The sequence below is a fragment of the Urocitellus parryii genome, unplaced genomic scaffold, assembly GCF_045843805.1.
Source record: "Urocitellus parryii isolate mUroPar1 unplaced genomic scaffold, mUroPar1.hap1 Scaffold_291, whole genome shotgun sequence".
In the NCBI taxonomy this organism is placed as follows: domain Eukaryota; kingdom Metazoa; phylum Chordata; class Mammalia; order Rodentia; family Sciuridae; genus Urocitellus; species Urocitellus parryii.
In genome coordinates this window covers 33,442-46,658 of record NW_027552722.1, presented here as the reverse complement: position 1 = coordinate 46,658, position 13,217 = coordinate 33,442, and the positions used below count along the sequence as shown (strand labels likewise).

The window sequence follows — 13,217 nt, the reverse complement described above, 5'->3', positions numbered from 1 at the left end:
CACTCTCCTGAAGAAAGGAGCTGGGCCCCTCCTGCTCCAGATGGGGGCTTCTGATCCTTCCAGAGCAGGGGAGGGCAGCACAGAGGGAGGCCTGCAGCCAGCACCGGGCCTCAGCCCGTGGGGAAACAAGGAGCCGAGGGCCAGACCCTCTTCTGCTGTGGGACTCTTGAAGCTTTTGCTGAGCTGATCAGCATGGACACCACATTGTCCTCCCAAGTCCTGCCCAGTGCCCACACTCCATGAAGGTCATCAGTATGAATGATCCCATGGACAGCTGGAGAGCCACCACACACCAAGTCACCCAGAGTAGACCGTGGGGCAACCGCACCCTATATTCAGTGTTCTTGCCCAACATGCAGGTCTGCTCCCCACCTGGACCTACCAGGACGGTCCATGCCAAACCAGGATACCAGGATGGTCCACTTTCCACCAGGACACTAGGAGGGTCCACTCCCCACCTGAACACCAGGGAGTCCACTCCCCACTAGAACACCATGTGGGTCCATTCCACATCAGGACACCAGAAGGGTCCACTCCCGGCCAAGGTACTGGGAGGGTCCACCCTACATCAGCCCTCCTGTAGGGTCCACCTCTCCATCAGGACACCAGGAAGGTAAATTCTACTACATGGGAACACCACCAGGATCCATTCTCCACCAGAACTTTGTCAGGGACCATTCTCATCAGACCACAGACAGATTCACTCTTAAGAAGCAGATTCCAGGTGGCAAAAAAGCAGGTGCCAGAAGGCGTGTTTCCCAGAGATGCGTGGCCACAGAGGTGTAGTCCCGTAGTGGATGCTCACAGAGGACTCCATGGTGGTTGGCACACAGGGTGGACGTGGTTTGGGATGGAGGTGAGCAAGAAGCAATGGACATTGCCCAACTCATAAGTTCATCCCCAGAGAAACCCTGTCTAAGAGAAGAATGATAGAAAAGAAAGGCTGTATTCAGTGGCCAGAGGATGAAGATGGAGTTTTGCTCACAAAACTGGAGAGTGGAGGGGTAGGCTAACATCATGTCTTCTTAGGGAATAGGTAGAAATCTTCCAGGAACTTAGATGCCACCTCCTGTCATCCCCTTTAAGGTACAGCATATCACCTCATGGGGTCTTTAGCCTTAACGGGGGGAGAGGGAGGTGAGGCAAGCCTGGGTCAAGTCAACCCTATATTATAGTTTCACAAAATGTCTCTCAAGAGTTTAAAGGTCTACATGTGGTGCTGATGATACTCTGATCCAAAGGCGAAGGCAGCAAAGGTCATGGACACAATATGGGGACAGAGAGGCTAAGCCCCCACACCCAATCCAACCACCACGGGACATGAACAGGCCCAGGAATCAGTGCTTTCAACAAAATCTGCCCATGAGACCCCAGAGAGTATCCCGGGCAAGGAGTTTCATAATCCCATTAGAGGAGTAATCTACAGCAAAGGGATGGTAAACTAATAATAGATAAGAGGCCCATGTGACTCAGTATGGAAATGCTTAGGGCATTGGGGGACCAAGTTGGACTACAGGATGATTTAGGTTTTTCCTGGTACCATGATTGTTTATTGAGTAATACAAGTCACGTTTTGGACAAGGAGAAAGTGTTCCTGGATGGGAGTGTCCAGGGCAGGTCTGGACATGGACCACATGGTCCTGGATGGGAGTGACCAGGACTGATCTGGACATGGAGCATGTGGCCTTGATGAGAGTGGCCAGGGCAGGCTGGACATGGAGTACGTGGTCCTGGATGGGAGTGCTCAAGGGGGTCAGGAAAGCTGTTCTCACCTATGTATTGATCACATGACCAAGTGTCCAGTAGGTGCTGGGATCCAGACCAGCACACTTGTGAAAAATGGACCTGAGGTGCAATAGCTTCCCGCTGAGGGAGGACGTCCCTGCCTGGAGATCAGAGGGGGTCACCATGGCACCTTCCTCAGGGAGCTTCACCCAACATTTCAGGACAGCTGCTAGAACCACCATGGGCTAGAAACATGCCAGGCCTGGGCCACACAGGAGGACAAAGGTCAAGGAGAGGCAGAGAAGTGGGCCCAGGATACACCTTGGCCCTTATGGGGCCTGATAAATGTCCTGGAGGGACTAGTGGGGTATGAGTGAGGTCAAAGGGACTTGAACAACATCTGTTTTAACAATGAGGGCAAGAAAGACCCGCCTGCCAGGTTCATCTCATGCTCTGCACACACAGCCCAGAGGGTCCTCTCATGGTCACCATGGGCTGGGCCAGGGGCTACCACTCTCTTCATTCCCAGCTTGAGCTCCAGGAACCAGGCTACAAGGAGCCTCCCCTGTGATTAAGGAGAGAGATGACACTGTGGTCCTCAGGGACTTCCCAGAGCCCCCATGCTCAGCTCCTGGTCCCCATGGCAGAGGAAGCCATAGAGAGAGGCAGGTTGGGAGCAGCAGGTGGGGCTCTCTGGGATGTGTGCTAACAAAGACACAACCCCACCAGCCACCCGCAGCCTCCCTTTCAGCCTTCAGGGATTTGGTGTAGAAGGCACAAAGGGCACAGCTCCAACAGCAAACAAAGACAGGCAGGACTTTACTGAGCACCCTCCTGCCCACTGCGAGATTCCAGTCTAAGCATCAGCCTTGGGGGACAGGGCACTTTCCAATGCCTCGTGCCCAAGATGGCAGTGAGGACCCAGAGACACAGAGCAGCACTCGGGATCTTTAAATGTAGGTGCTGGCCAGAGCAGAGCCCTGCACATGGGAGCAGTACAGCAAGAAGAGGGCCACGGACCCCAGGGCGCAGAGATGCACACCTGTGGGGCTCAGCAAGGCCCCAGACTCCGCCCCCTCATCATGGTGGCCCTCCTCAGGCTCTGCCGCATCATCATAATCTTCCTCCTGCATGGGCCCCCTGGATTCTGGGGACACCTCATCTTCCTCCCTCACAGGGACAGCTTCGATGTCCTCATAGACGCCCTCTGAGGCCTGGTTCCCCGACAGTCCAGAACCTGCAAAGGCAACAGCCTTACAGAATGAACGCTCCTGTAGATGGGGCCTCCCACCATCGCCCCAGGCACCGGAGGCTCTCGGGCCTGCTGAGACCCCGGCTCCTCTCCAGCTGCCCCTGCCCAGCAAGGGCCTTCAGTCACACCCTGCCCTGCACTGATCAAGGGGACCTGGGGAAAGGGGTGAGTCCCAGGCTCTGCACACACTAGGACAGGCCCCAGCTACAAGGACAAGGATGAGGGATGGATGGGGGACACTTTGGTGCCCAGGAAAGAGGATTTTCTTCATAGATCCATTCTCAAAACATCGTGAGACCTGGGTACCCACACCTCGTGAGTGGTTCCACAGAAACTCTCCCAACAGGGCTGCTAGGAAGACACCTGCAGTAGGCAGGAGGGTGGCCAGAGCAGAGAGGGTCTGCCAATGCTGGCGTCTCCCAGAGCTTCCCCAGCCTCTGCTCCCAGGGACCCTGCTCACCACGCCCAGTCATCCACCTACCCATGCAGGCAGCACTGCTGTGGCACCACTGGACACCTAGCACCAGGAAGACGAGGCCCAGGACGAAGCCAAGGACCAGGCAGGCGATTTCAGGCAAGGTCCAGCCTTCAGCAACAGGTGGAGGGGCCAGGGAAAGGGCTGCGGGCAGTGAGAGGCGGGGCCTCCTGAGTGCCTGGCTACCTGGGGCATTGTGACCCTGGACCTGGATGACTTCAGCCTCTCAGAAGGGGCAGTGTGCATGGGGGAGGGGTCTCAATGCCACCTGGACAGGCAGCTGCTCCCCAGAGATGGCCAGAGGCCCCATGGTGGAGGAGCTCAGGGGGAAGGCCTAGGATTCAAGGCTCAGGGGAGAGACACAGATGGGACTGCCAAGTGCCAAGGCCCCAGCAGTGGGCTTAAAACCAATGTCCCTGTAAAGGGCCTAGATGGAAGGCTCAGCCAGGAAAATCCAGGGGAAAATGCCCCGGTGTGAAGCCCAGGATCAGGGCACGGGACTCATGACCCACCCATGCACACAGGGAAAAGCTCCTATGGGCCTTTCTGCCCTGCTCTGCTCTGCTGTAGACCTAGAGCCACAGTGTCCTCAAGGCCACAGCCAGCAAGGGCCCGGGCCTGGGCTCATCCAGCCACACGGGCCCCTCACAGGCTCCCCACCCACCCAGGCCCAAGGAAGGACAGCTGCTTTCATCAGGGAGGGGCCTGGACCACCTGAACAGGGTGTGACCAGGCCCCTGCTCCCAGAGGGACAGTCAGAGCTGAGCCCCACCCACTGCAGGCCCTCTAGGGGCCCAAGGACTGGGAGTTGGGGGTGGGCAGGAGGCCACCTACCAGATGCAGTGGTCCCAGGGACACCTGCAGGAGACACACCAGCCTGAGCCCCAGGACGGGAGGCAGAGATGCTCCAAGCAGCACAGACCTGTCAGGGCCCAGGGGCTCACCTGGCCACCCTCTGCTAGAGCATCATAAGACCCAGGGGGCAGCCTGTGCCAGGAGCACCCAACTGAACCCTGTGGGGAGTGGCTGAGAAAAAGAGGTGGACACAGGAACACGCCCTCCAGGCACCCTCTCCCCCTGGGTTTCTCGCACACTCACCTGAGCAGCGCACGCCCGCGTACTCCTTGTGCTCACAGTCTCCGCGTCCCCAGGGCTCAGCCGGGCAGCCCCACAGGGACGCCTCACTGCCACGACACCCCACCTCATCCAGCCACACGGGCCCCGAGCCAGGGCCGAAGGCAGCGCCCCGCACGGCATCCACTGCCTGGCCACAGCCCAGCTGGCGGCACACAACCTCTGCGTCTGCCAGGTCCCAGGAGTCATCACACACGGTGCCCCAGGAGCCCCTGTGCCAGAGCTCCACGCGCCCAGAGCAGCCATCCTTGCCGCCACGCACGCGCACTGCGCCCTCCTCTGGAAGGGACAGAGGTTACCTCTGGGCCACACTAGGCATGAGCAGGCTCATCTACATAAGGGACAGAGGCATACCTGGGCCACTGAGCACGGATGAGCAGTTGAGCATCTCTCCTGAAGCCTGTGCCATTGTTGGTGAAAATCCTGTAGAGAAGCAACCAGCACCTTTAAGCTTAGGAATGGGCAGGCAGCTTCAGGGCACAGTGGACAGATCCACAAGGCTCCAGGTCAGAGCTGCAGTTCACTTCAGCCCTATCTGTGACTTTCAGAACAGTCTTTTTCAGGACACCCAGAAGAGCCAGGCCCACCTGCACAGGTAATCCAGGCCTCTTCTCCCAGGGCACAGGAGCGTGGGTCCCAGGGAGCAGAAGGACAGTGCCACAGAGTGGAGCTGTGTGGCCTGCGGCACTCGATGTCGTCTACCCAGGCGGTGCTGGAACCTGCCCCTTGGAATGGCTTGTTCTCCAGCCAGCCCTGATCCCCGCACCCCAGCTGTTTGCAGATGATAGTCAAGGAGATGTCTTTGAGGGCATGGCTGCACACAGAACCCCATGTCCCATTGTAGAGCACATCCAGCCAGCCAGCACAGCCACCAGGACCTCCTCGCAGGTGTGCTGCGTAAAAGTTCAGGGCACTGGGCACCACACAAGAGGAAGACACCAGACAAGCTCAGGATGGAACAGACACTTAGGTACAAGACCCAACAGCGCCCTCCTGGAGGAAGACAGCACAGCCGGGACCGTGGTCTGAGCAACAGGGCCACACACAGGCAGATGGAATGGCACCATATTCAGAAGCCTCAAACCACACAGGAAAGAGGCAATGACGACTGTCAGTGTGCCACCAGACTCTTGCAGGGGAGGGGATGGAGGGTGGTCCCGGCTGCTGGGTGCAGCTGGATGGGAGGGCTGGTTCCCAACGTTCCCTGGCAGGCAGGATGACCATGACTGACACACTTAACTGAATACTTCAAAGTGGAAAGTAGAGAAGACTATAATCTTCCCAAGACCAAGAGGTGGGCCACGTTGAGGTGACAGTTCTGCCAGTCCCTTGGCATGGTCAGGACACACTGTACACTGTGCACTGCAATGTCATACTGCACCCAGTGAATATGCACTTACTGTGTGTCAATTTAAAATACCATTTTTTAAAAAATTGGTTAATGACATGAAAAAAATAAGTCAGAACCATGATTTAGTCCAGAGCTTCATGCTCTAAATAGGCATCAATCCTGATGGATCCAAGTCCAGATATGTCCCCCTGGCTGACGTGTGGCAGGGTGGTTGATACAGCCCCAGAGTGGAGCCTAGAGACCCTTTAAATCACACCTCATGGGCTGGGGTTGAGGCTCAGAGATAGAGTGCTTCCCTAACATGTGTGAGACATTGTATTCAATCCTCAGCACTACAAATAAAGGTGCATGTCCATCTACAACTAATTTTTAAAAATTACGCCTCAAGTGGCAATTATAACATTCATATAACCATGACAGGATAACTAGAGAAAATTTGATATATCTTGCCTCCAACAAGATCATAACTAATTTAAAAAATCTGACTAATTAAGATAACTTAGGAGCAGCACTGCAGGGAGGCTGCTGGGACTTTGGCCGCTGAGTGAGATGAGCACTTTCTCCCTCTCTCTGGAGCCTGCTGGGTCGTGACAGAACAGAGGCTGCCCTCCATCTGCACAAAGCAATGCCAGAGAGCGGGAGGAGATCCGTGCATGCCCACCGCGTGCTGATGTCACCATGACACTGGCTGTCTCTGGGAATAATGACAAACTGTGACCCAAAAGTGACCCACCAAGAGGGCAGCAACATAGAGAAGCAGAATTCCAAACAGGGTAACCTTAGGCTTCCTAGATGTCCAACTGCCCCATGAAGACACTAAAAGACAAGACACCCACCTGAGCAGAAGACCTCAGCGTCCTCCTTGTGCCCACAGTCATGCCGTCCCCAGGCCCCAGACGGGCACTGCCACAGAGCAGACTCATGGCCCACACAAGCCAGCTCGTCCATCCAGATGGGGCCAGCCCCAGCCCCAAAGTGGGCGGACCCCAACGCACTCAGGGCGTGGCCACAGCCCAGTTGCCTGCAGGCCACATGCACGTCCTGTAGGTCCCAGTCATCATCGCACACGGTGCCCCACTCCCCCTCTGGAGCACCTCCACACGACCATCGACCATCGCAGCGACCCAGCCCAGCGGCCAGCCGTACCGGAGGCTCCCTGCGGAGAGACTGAGTCAGGAGCGCCTGCACTCTGGGGGCCAGGGAGCTAGGGGAACAACTGTTCCCACACTCACCAGAGCACACGACGCCAACGTCCCGTGAAACCCCTGTGGGCACCCGCTGGGACGTGGACACGTTGCATTGGGTCAGGTGGGTCTCGGAGCCCACGCAGCGCACACGGCTCAACCATACCCGGACCACACCACGGCCCGTGGTGGGCGCATCGTAGGCTCGCTCTGCCCCTCCGCACCCCAGCTGCCGGCACACCACGCTGGCGGCCCGCAGGTCCCAGGCGTTGTCCAGGACACGGCCCCACATGCCGTCCAGGGCCATCTCCACCCGGCCATCACAACGGCTCTGACAGTCCCTCAGATGTAAGGCGTCTGGGAGACCTGGCAGGGAGCAAGAGGGTTCCCTTGGTCACAGGAAAGCCCATCCCCACAAAGCCCTGCCCACTCTCAGCTCAGTTGGAGTCCATACTCTGTGCTTTTCCAACCTCCTGCTGACCTTCCGCTTACTCTTCCACAGTCCTACCTCATACCCACCTGAGCAGAGGGCAGAGGCCGAATTTCCTGGGGCACAGGCCTGGGCCCCCAGCGTGCTCACTGGGCAATTCCACAAATAAGGCTCTGTCCCCACACAGTGAAACACATCTGGCCACAGGGGAGCTCCTCCTTCCCCAAAGTGGCCTCCTGGAGGTGTGGCCACAGCATTGCCACAGTTCAGCTGGTGGCAGAGGACGGCTGTATCTGCTAAGTCCCAGTGCATGGCACAGAGGGGCGCCCAGGACCCCTGCACCTGGAGCTCCACACGGCCCCCACAGCTGCTGCTGCCATTGACCAGCCGGAACTCTGGGGAGAGATGAAGTCCTGTGGCCTCAGATTCACACACCCTAAAAGTAGCTCTACTCGGCCATTTCTTTCTTTTGCACCCAGTATGCTGCACACAGAATGGACCCTTGATCGCTGTGTCCGCCCCCACCTACCAGAGATCAGCCTCCAGGTCCTACAACTCTGCAGAGGAGCCCCCTGTCTGCAGTGTAGCCCTTGAGTCGCATCTCTCAATGGCCAGAATCCTTCCCCTTCCTTTCCTGCCCTCCTTTCAACCAGCAGGACCAAACGGTCCCTGAGCACACATACACTCCTGCCCAGGACCCTTAGGAGCTCATCTCAGTCACAGGTGGGGCCCATGGAGGAATGTTGGCAAGCAAAGACCTGGGCTGGACTTCTGCAGTCCTCCCCAGGCCTCACCTGAGCACCTGAGCCCCACGTCCTGGTCATGCGGGCACTGGCGCCCGGGCTCGCTCTGGCAGTGGAACAGCAGGGACTCATTGCCCAGGCAGTGGGAGGCCTCTGTCCACACTGGCCCTGAGCCTTGGCCAAAGAGGGTGCCGTGGACAATGGAGATGACCAACCCACACTGCAGCTCCTGGCACACCACGTGGGCTGTGGGCAGATCCAGGTCCGTGTGGCAGACAGTGCCCCAGGTCAGGCCCCGCCGAACCTCCAGGCGCCCAGCACAGGGATGCTCACCTCCCACCAGCCGGGCCTCCAGGTGTCCTGGGGGAATCAACATCCTCTCAGGTGGAGATAGGTATTGTCCAATGAACAGCCCTGAGCTGACACCTTCCACCACACCCACAGGAGGCTCACACCAGGGTTGTCATCTGGGTCCAGTCATCTGGCACACGGAGGCCCATCCACCCTATACCTAAGGCCAGAGGGCAGGGTCACCTGCTCTGCACTCACATTTGTCACAGCCTCTGCCTGTCAGGGTGATGGTATCCAGTCCATCTACAATCTCAAAGGCAAGGTCAAGGTCCCCTCAGGCCATAAACACTGCCTTTTGTGGGCACCATGGCAGGTAGTCTGTGCCCCTCATACTCAACCAGGAGCTGTGAGCAGTGCAGCTCACATACACCTGAGACAGGGCTGGGAGGAACTGACTTGCTGTCCACCAAATGCCTTTTAGCCTGTAGCTTTCTCAGCTGAAACTGGTCAGCCCTGCACCTTCAGCAAAGACTCCTGGCCTGGGTATGCTGAGTTGGCATCTCGCTGGGTCTCCAGAAACTAGCTCCATTCTTGTGGGCTGCAGCACACAGACCTCAGCACACCTGTGGCCTGCTGGGTTCCACCTGCAGCCTATACTAAAGAGCTTCCAGGGCCCTTTATCTCTAGGTCCCGCCAAAGGCAACTCTGAGCTAGAGATTATCAGATTTTTCACACAGTCCTCTCTGTTTTCCCTCAACTTTCCCAGCCCACTCACTGTCCCTTCTGAGAGCCAGTTGCCCACATGTCGATAGAGAGGAGCAGCCATGAACACACAGGCCTTTCCCTCCCACTACACCCACAATGGTCTGCACCCCATGCCTCAGGCAGGATGGATCCCTGGCACCCCTGCACCCCCACAGTGCCCGGGCCTGGCATCACCTGAGGGTCCCTGAGAGCATGGCATGACAACTCACCTGAGCAGACCACCTCTGCCTCCAGCTGGAGGTCACAGCCACTGCGCAGCTTGTTGTTGAGTCTGCAGTTGCGGATGGTGGGCTCTGTGCCCCTGCAAACCATGTACTTCCTGACGATGTCCACACCCTGGCGGGGGGCCTGGAGTGCAGGGCCACACCCCAGCTCCTGGCAGAATACTGTGGCCTCCTCCATGTGCCAGCCACAGAGGCGGTCCACCCCATTCACATTCCTGATCTCAGGGAGTCCTGCACAGGGACTGTGACCCTTCACCAGGCGGATCTCCCGGAAAGTGCCATCTGTGAAGCACAGGCCCACGTTACAGAAGATTCAGACTCCGCTGGGCACACCGACACTTGAAGACTGCACACGCCCTGGTAACAGGTATTTCCAGATGCACTGCCTTGGACCATGGCAGTGCCTACCAGGCACTCTCTTGGGTCTGAGAGGCAGGAATGACAGTGCAAACCTACCTACCCCTTCTCCAGGGAATCCAGAGAGGGCCGGATTTCAGGGTCCAGAGACTGGTATCACACAAGTTCAACCCCGTTCAATGCTCTGGGTCACCCCCTTGAAGTATTCAGCAGGCTTTAAGAAGGCCTTCACGGTGGCTTCACATGAATCCCCCAGACCCTGGAGGGCCTTTTCAAGGGGCTCTTACTCTAGTGACCTGATGCAATGAGGGTCCTCACAAGCTCCAGGCCACACAAAGCACCCAGACACGGCTGAACCATGCCAAGCCAGACATCCAAGGGAAAGTCATGAGTGCATGCCTGTGTGCCTCTGGGGCCCTCCTAGAGGACCCCAGCCTGTGGCTGCCACCCTAAAAACTACCCTGCTTCCCTAAAGCTGTGGCACTGGCAGCCGAAGCTCAGTGGAGCAGGACCCTTGTCCAGTCCATGCACAGCTGGGCACCAGCCCTTGGACCAGCACGTAGCATCTGAGTATTTGAAAGAATTAGTCCCCACACATAAGGGACTAATGGGGAGAAGAGGTGGCAGCAACTTGCAGTCAGGTGTTCCAGGCCCCAACCAAGAGTCCCTGCCAGTGCCCCAAACCCACCCTTCCTCTCCTCCAGGTCTATCCCTTCCCAGGTCCTCCCTAGCCTCATACTGTTTCCTCCACACCCACCCCCACCCCCCTCCACACCTCCTCCCAGCCACCTCCTCCCAGCCTCCCCCTCCCCCTGCCCCTACTCACTGGCACAGAGTACAACCACCACCCACTCATGGGGGCATGCGCTCTGACTCCGTGCACCCAGGCTGCACTCCCAGAGGGAGGACTCATGACCCCGACAGGACACGTGGTGCAGCCAGGGCCGAGCCACCTCTCCTGGTAGCGGGACATACTTGGGAGCACCGACTGCACAGCCACAGCCAAGCTGCCTGCCGACCACAGCGGCCTCCGCCAGTGTCCACTCCTGGTTGCACAAGTGTCCCCACTCCCCACCACGTGGGACCTGCACCACTCCATCGAATGCACTCTGTCTGTGTGCCAGCCGCAGGTCACCAGGACTACCTTGGGACAGATAGGACTGGTTAGAGGGCAGAATGCCCCCTGGGTCTGGTGGGGAGAGGAACCAGCCTGAATCCACCTGGGGCTGCTTCCAAGGATTCGCTCCACAAATTAGCAGCCCCAAAGCAATTCTGGAAAAATGACAGCAGGGGTCCGAGGGAGACCAGCCCACTGCCCCCACATCTCCCCCAGTTCTTCTCCCTGCTCCCCTCCTAGCCTGGAGAACCGACACCACAGTGATGCCCCTCAAAGTCAGGGAGTTCCCTTGTCCTTGGAGGCCAGGAGCTGGGCTGAATCTTCACCCGCCCCTGCTCCCAGATGTCATGTCTCCACTTCCACTGGCGATACTGAAACCCACCACTCTTCCAGTCTTGGCAGCCTGCCCCCCGGACGCCCTAACCACCTTCAGGGCCCCTGGTGGACCCTGCACCCTCAGAAGAGAGAAGGTCCCATGTGGTGGTGGGCTCAGAGCGAGGAGATGCCCAAGGGAAACTGTGTCCTGCAGGGCCTCCACCATCACTGCCCTGCACCCTCCACTCAGAGCCTCCTCATCACTCCCTGCCCAGATCGTGGAAGGATCAAACTCTGGTCTGCCATCTTGAACACCAAAAGCCCTCAACCGTGACCCCAGGCACAGCAACACACCATGACCTCTGCAGGTGTCAGTACCCTGCCCTTTCTGCCACTGACCCCTGCTGCCAACAGGTCCCAACTCCACTGCTGTGACTTGGCTTCTGTGCAGCAGAGGGTGACCTCCCTCCGGGCTTTGGAGCAGCCCAGCCAACGCATTACTTCTCCTTCAGCTTCAAGGGCCCTGAAAGCTGCAGACCCCTGTAGATGCCCACCATGCCTTCCCATGTGCACACTTTTGCACACTCAGCCTGGGCTCACTGTCACCTCCAGCCTCACATGCTGTTCCTTCGGCAGGTCTCCTCTGAAGCTTCTTGCTCTTGATCCAGCAGCCCCTCACACACACACTACCCTGCCTGGGAGTTCCTGGGACTCCCTGTTGCCTTCATTGCCCTGTGGGCCCCAGCCCTAACCCAGGGGACAGCAGTGCCCCCAGGTCTCATCAGCACTAGGTGTCCATCTGGGTCCATGGAACCAGGCACCAACCCAGACCCGTGCCTGAGCTCCAAGCTTATCCTGCAATTGGACCCTCTCAGGGTCAGGCCCTTTGCAGCCCTCCTGCCCAGGATGTCCCATCGGCCTTGGGGCTAGTGAGAGCCAGGCAGACAGATGGAGACAGCAGGGAATGCTCGTGTCCCAGGGCCTGGGCATCCACAGAGCCACTGTCTCCAGAAAGTCCTGTGGATGAGGAAGGAGAAACTTACCAAGGGGGGCTGCCCTGAGAGTGAGAAGAAAGAGCCCCAGCCCCAAGGTCCAGAGAGCTGCCCTCATAATTCCTCGTGGCTCCAGCCAGCTCTCACCACTCAGCTGGGGCAATGGCGGAGGCTGTGGCCCAAAGTTGAGTATATAGATGTGGGAGCCACCAGTGGCCTGGGCTAATGGGGACAGCAAGGGCCTTTCCAGAGCAAGTTGGCAGCTGTCTCCCCCTGTGAACAGAGCAACCAGTGGCCTCGCTGGCCCCATGTGCCACCAGACGTAAGCAAGGGGCCCCTGCTGGGGCTTTCCTCCCTTGCTGACAACTGCTGAGGGGGAGCCTAAGCCAGACCCCATGATTGACAGGTGGCCAATCTGCCCACACCCAGCAGCAACAAGCCCATGTTTCTGCACACCACAAGCAGGCTCTTCCCTTCAGCCCCAGCAATCGCACAAACGGTAAGACCATGCCCAGACAGCCCAGGACATCGCCTTTGCCCCCATGGATGGTTCCCTAGGAATTGCGCAGAGTCTCAGCAGCACAGAAGGGTGAGAAAGACCAGGGCACTTTGGGAGGTTTTGGAGACTAAGCTGCATGGAAACAAAAGACCATGGAGCAGGCAGCATCACACGCCAGCCGGCTTGCCTGCTCAAAGAATAGATGTGAGAGGATGCAGGGTCTCCTGAGCAAAGAGCAGAACTCCCAGGGACAACTGAGATCACTCAGCCCATCAAGAACTGAGAAAGCTGAAATCTAAGGTGTAAAAGACCATCAGCTGATGCCTATACCAAGCGGGACTAGATGTCAGAACTACCTGAGAG

At 58.0% G+C, this 13,217-nt stretch overlaps 1 protein-coding gene across 1 annotated transcript; it reads right to left on the bottom strand.

Moving 5' to 3' along the window:
* Positions 1-2,675: 2,675 nt before the first annotated feature.
* On the bottom strand, positions 2,676-12,473 carry LOC113177629 (scavenger receptor cysteine-rich domain-containing protein SCART1-like). The gene is given in 13 exon segments (XM_077794561.1): positions 2,676-2,962; positions 3,459-3,596; positions 4,287-4,310; positions 4,551-4,865; positions 4,941-5,009; positions 5,193-5,348; positions 5,351-5,499; positions 6,770-7,487; positions 7,641-7,946; positions 8,346-8,654; positions 9,560-9,856; positions 10,758-11,075; positions 12,407-12,473. Coding segments are annotated over 13 exon segments (3,153 nt in total).
* Between the last annotated feature and the right edge of the window lie 744 nt (positions 12,474-13,217).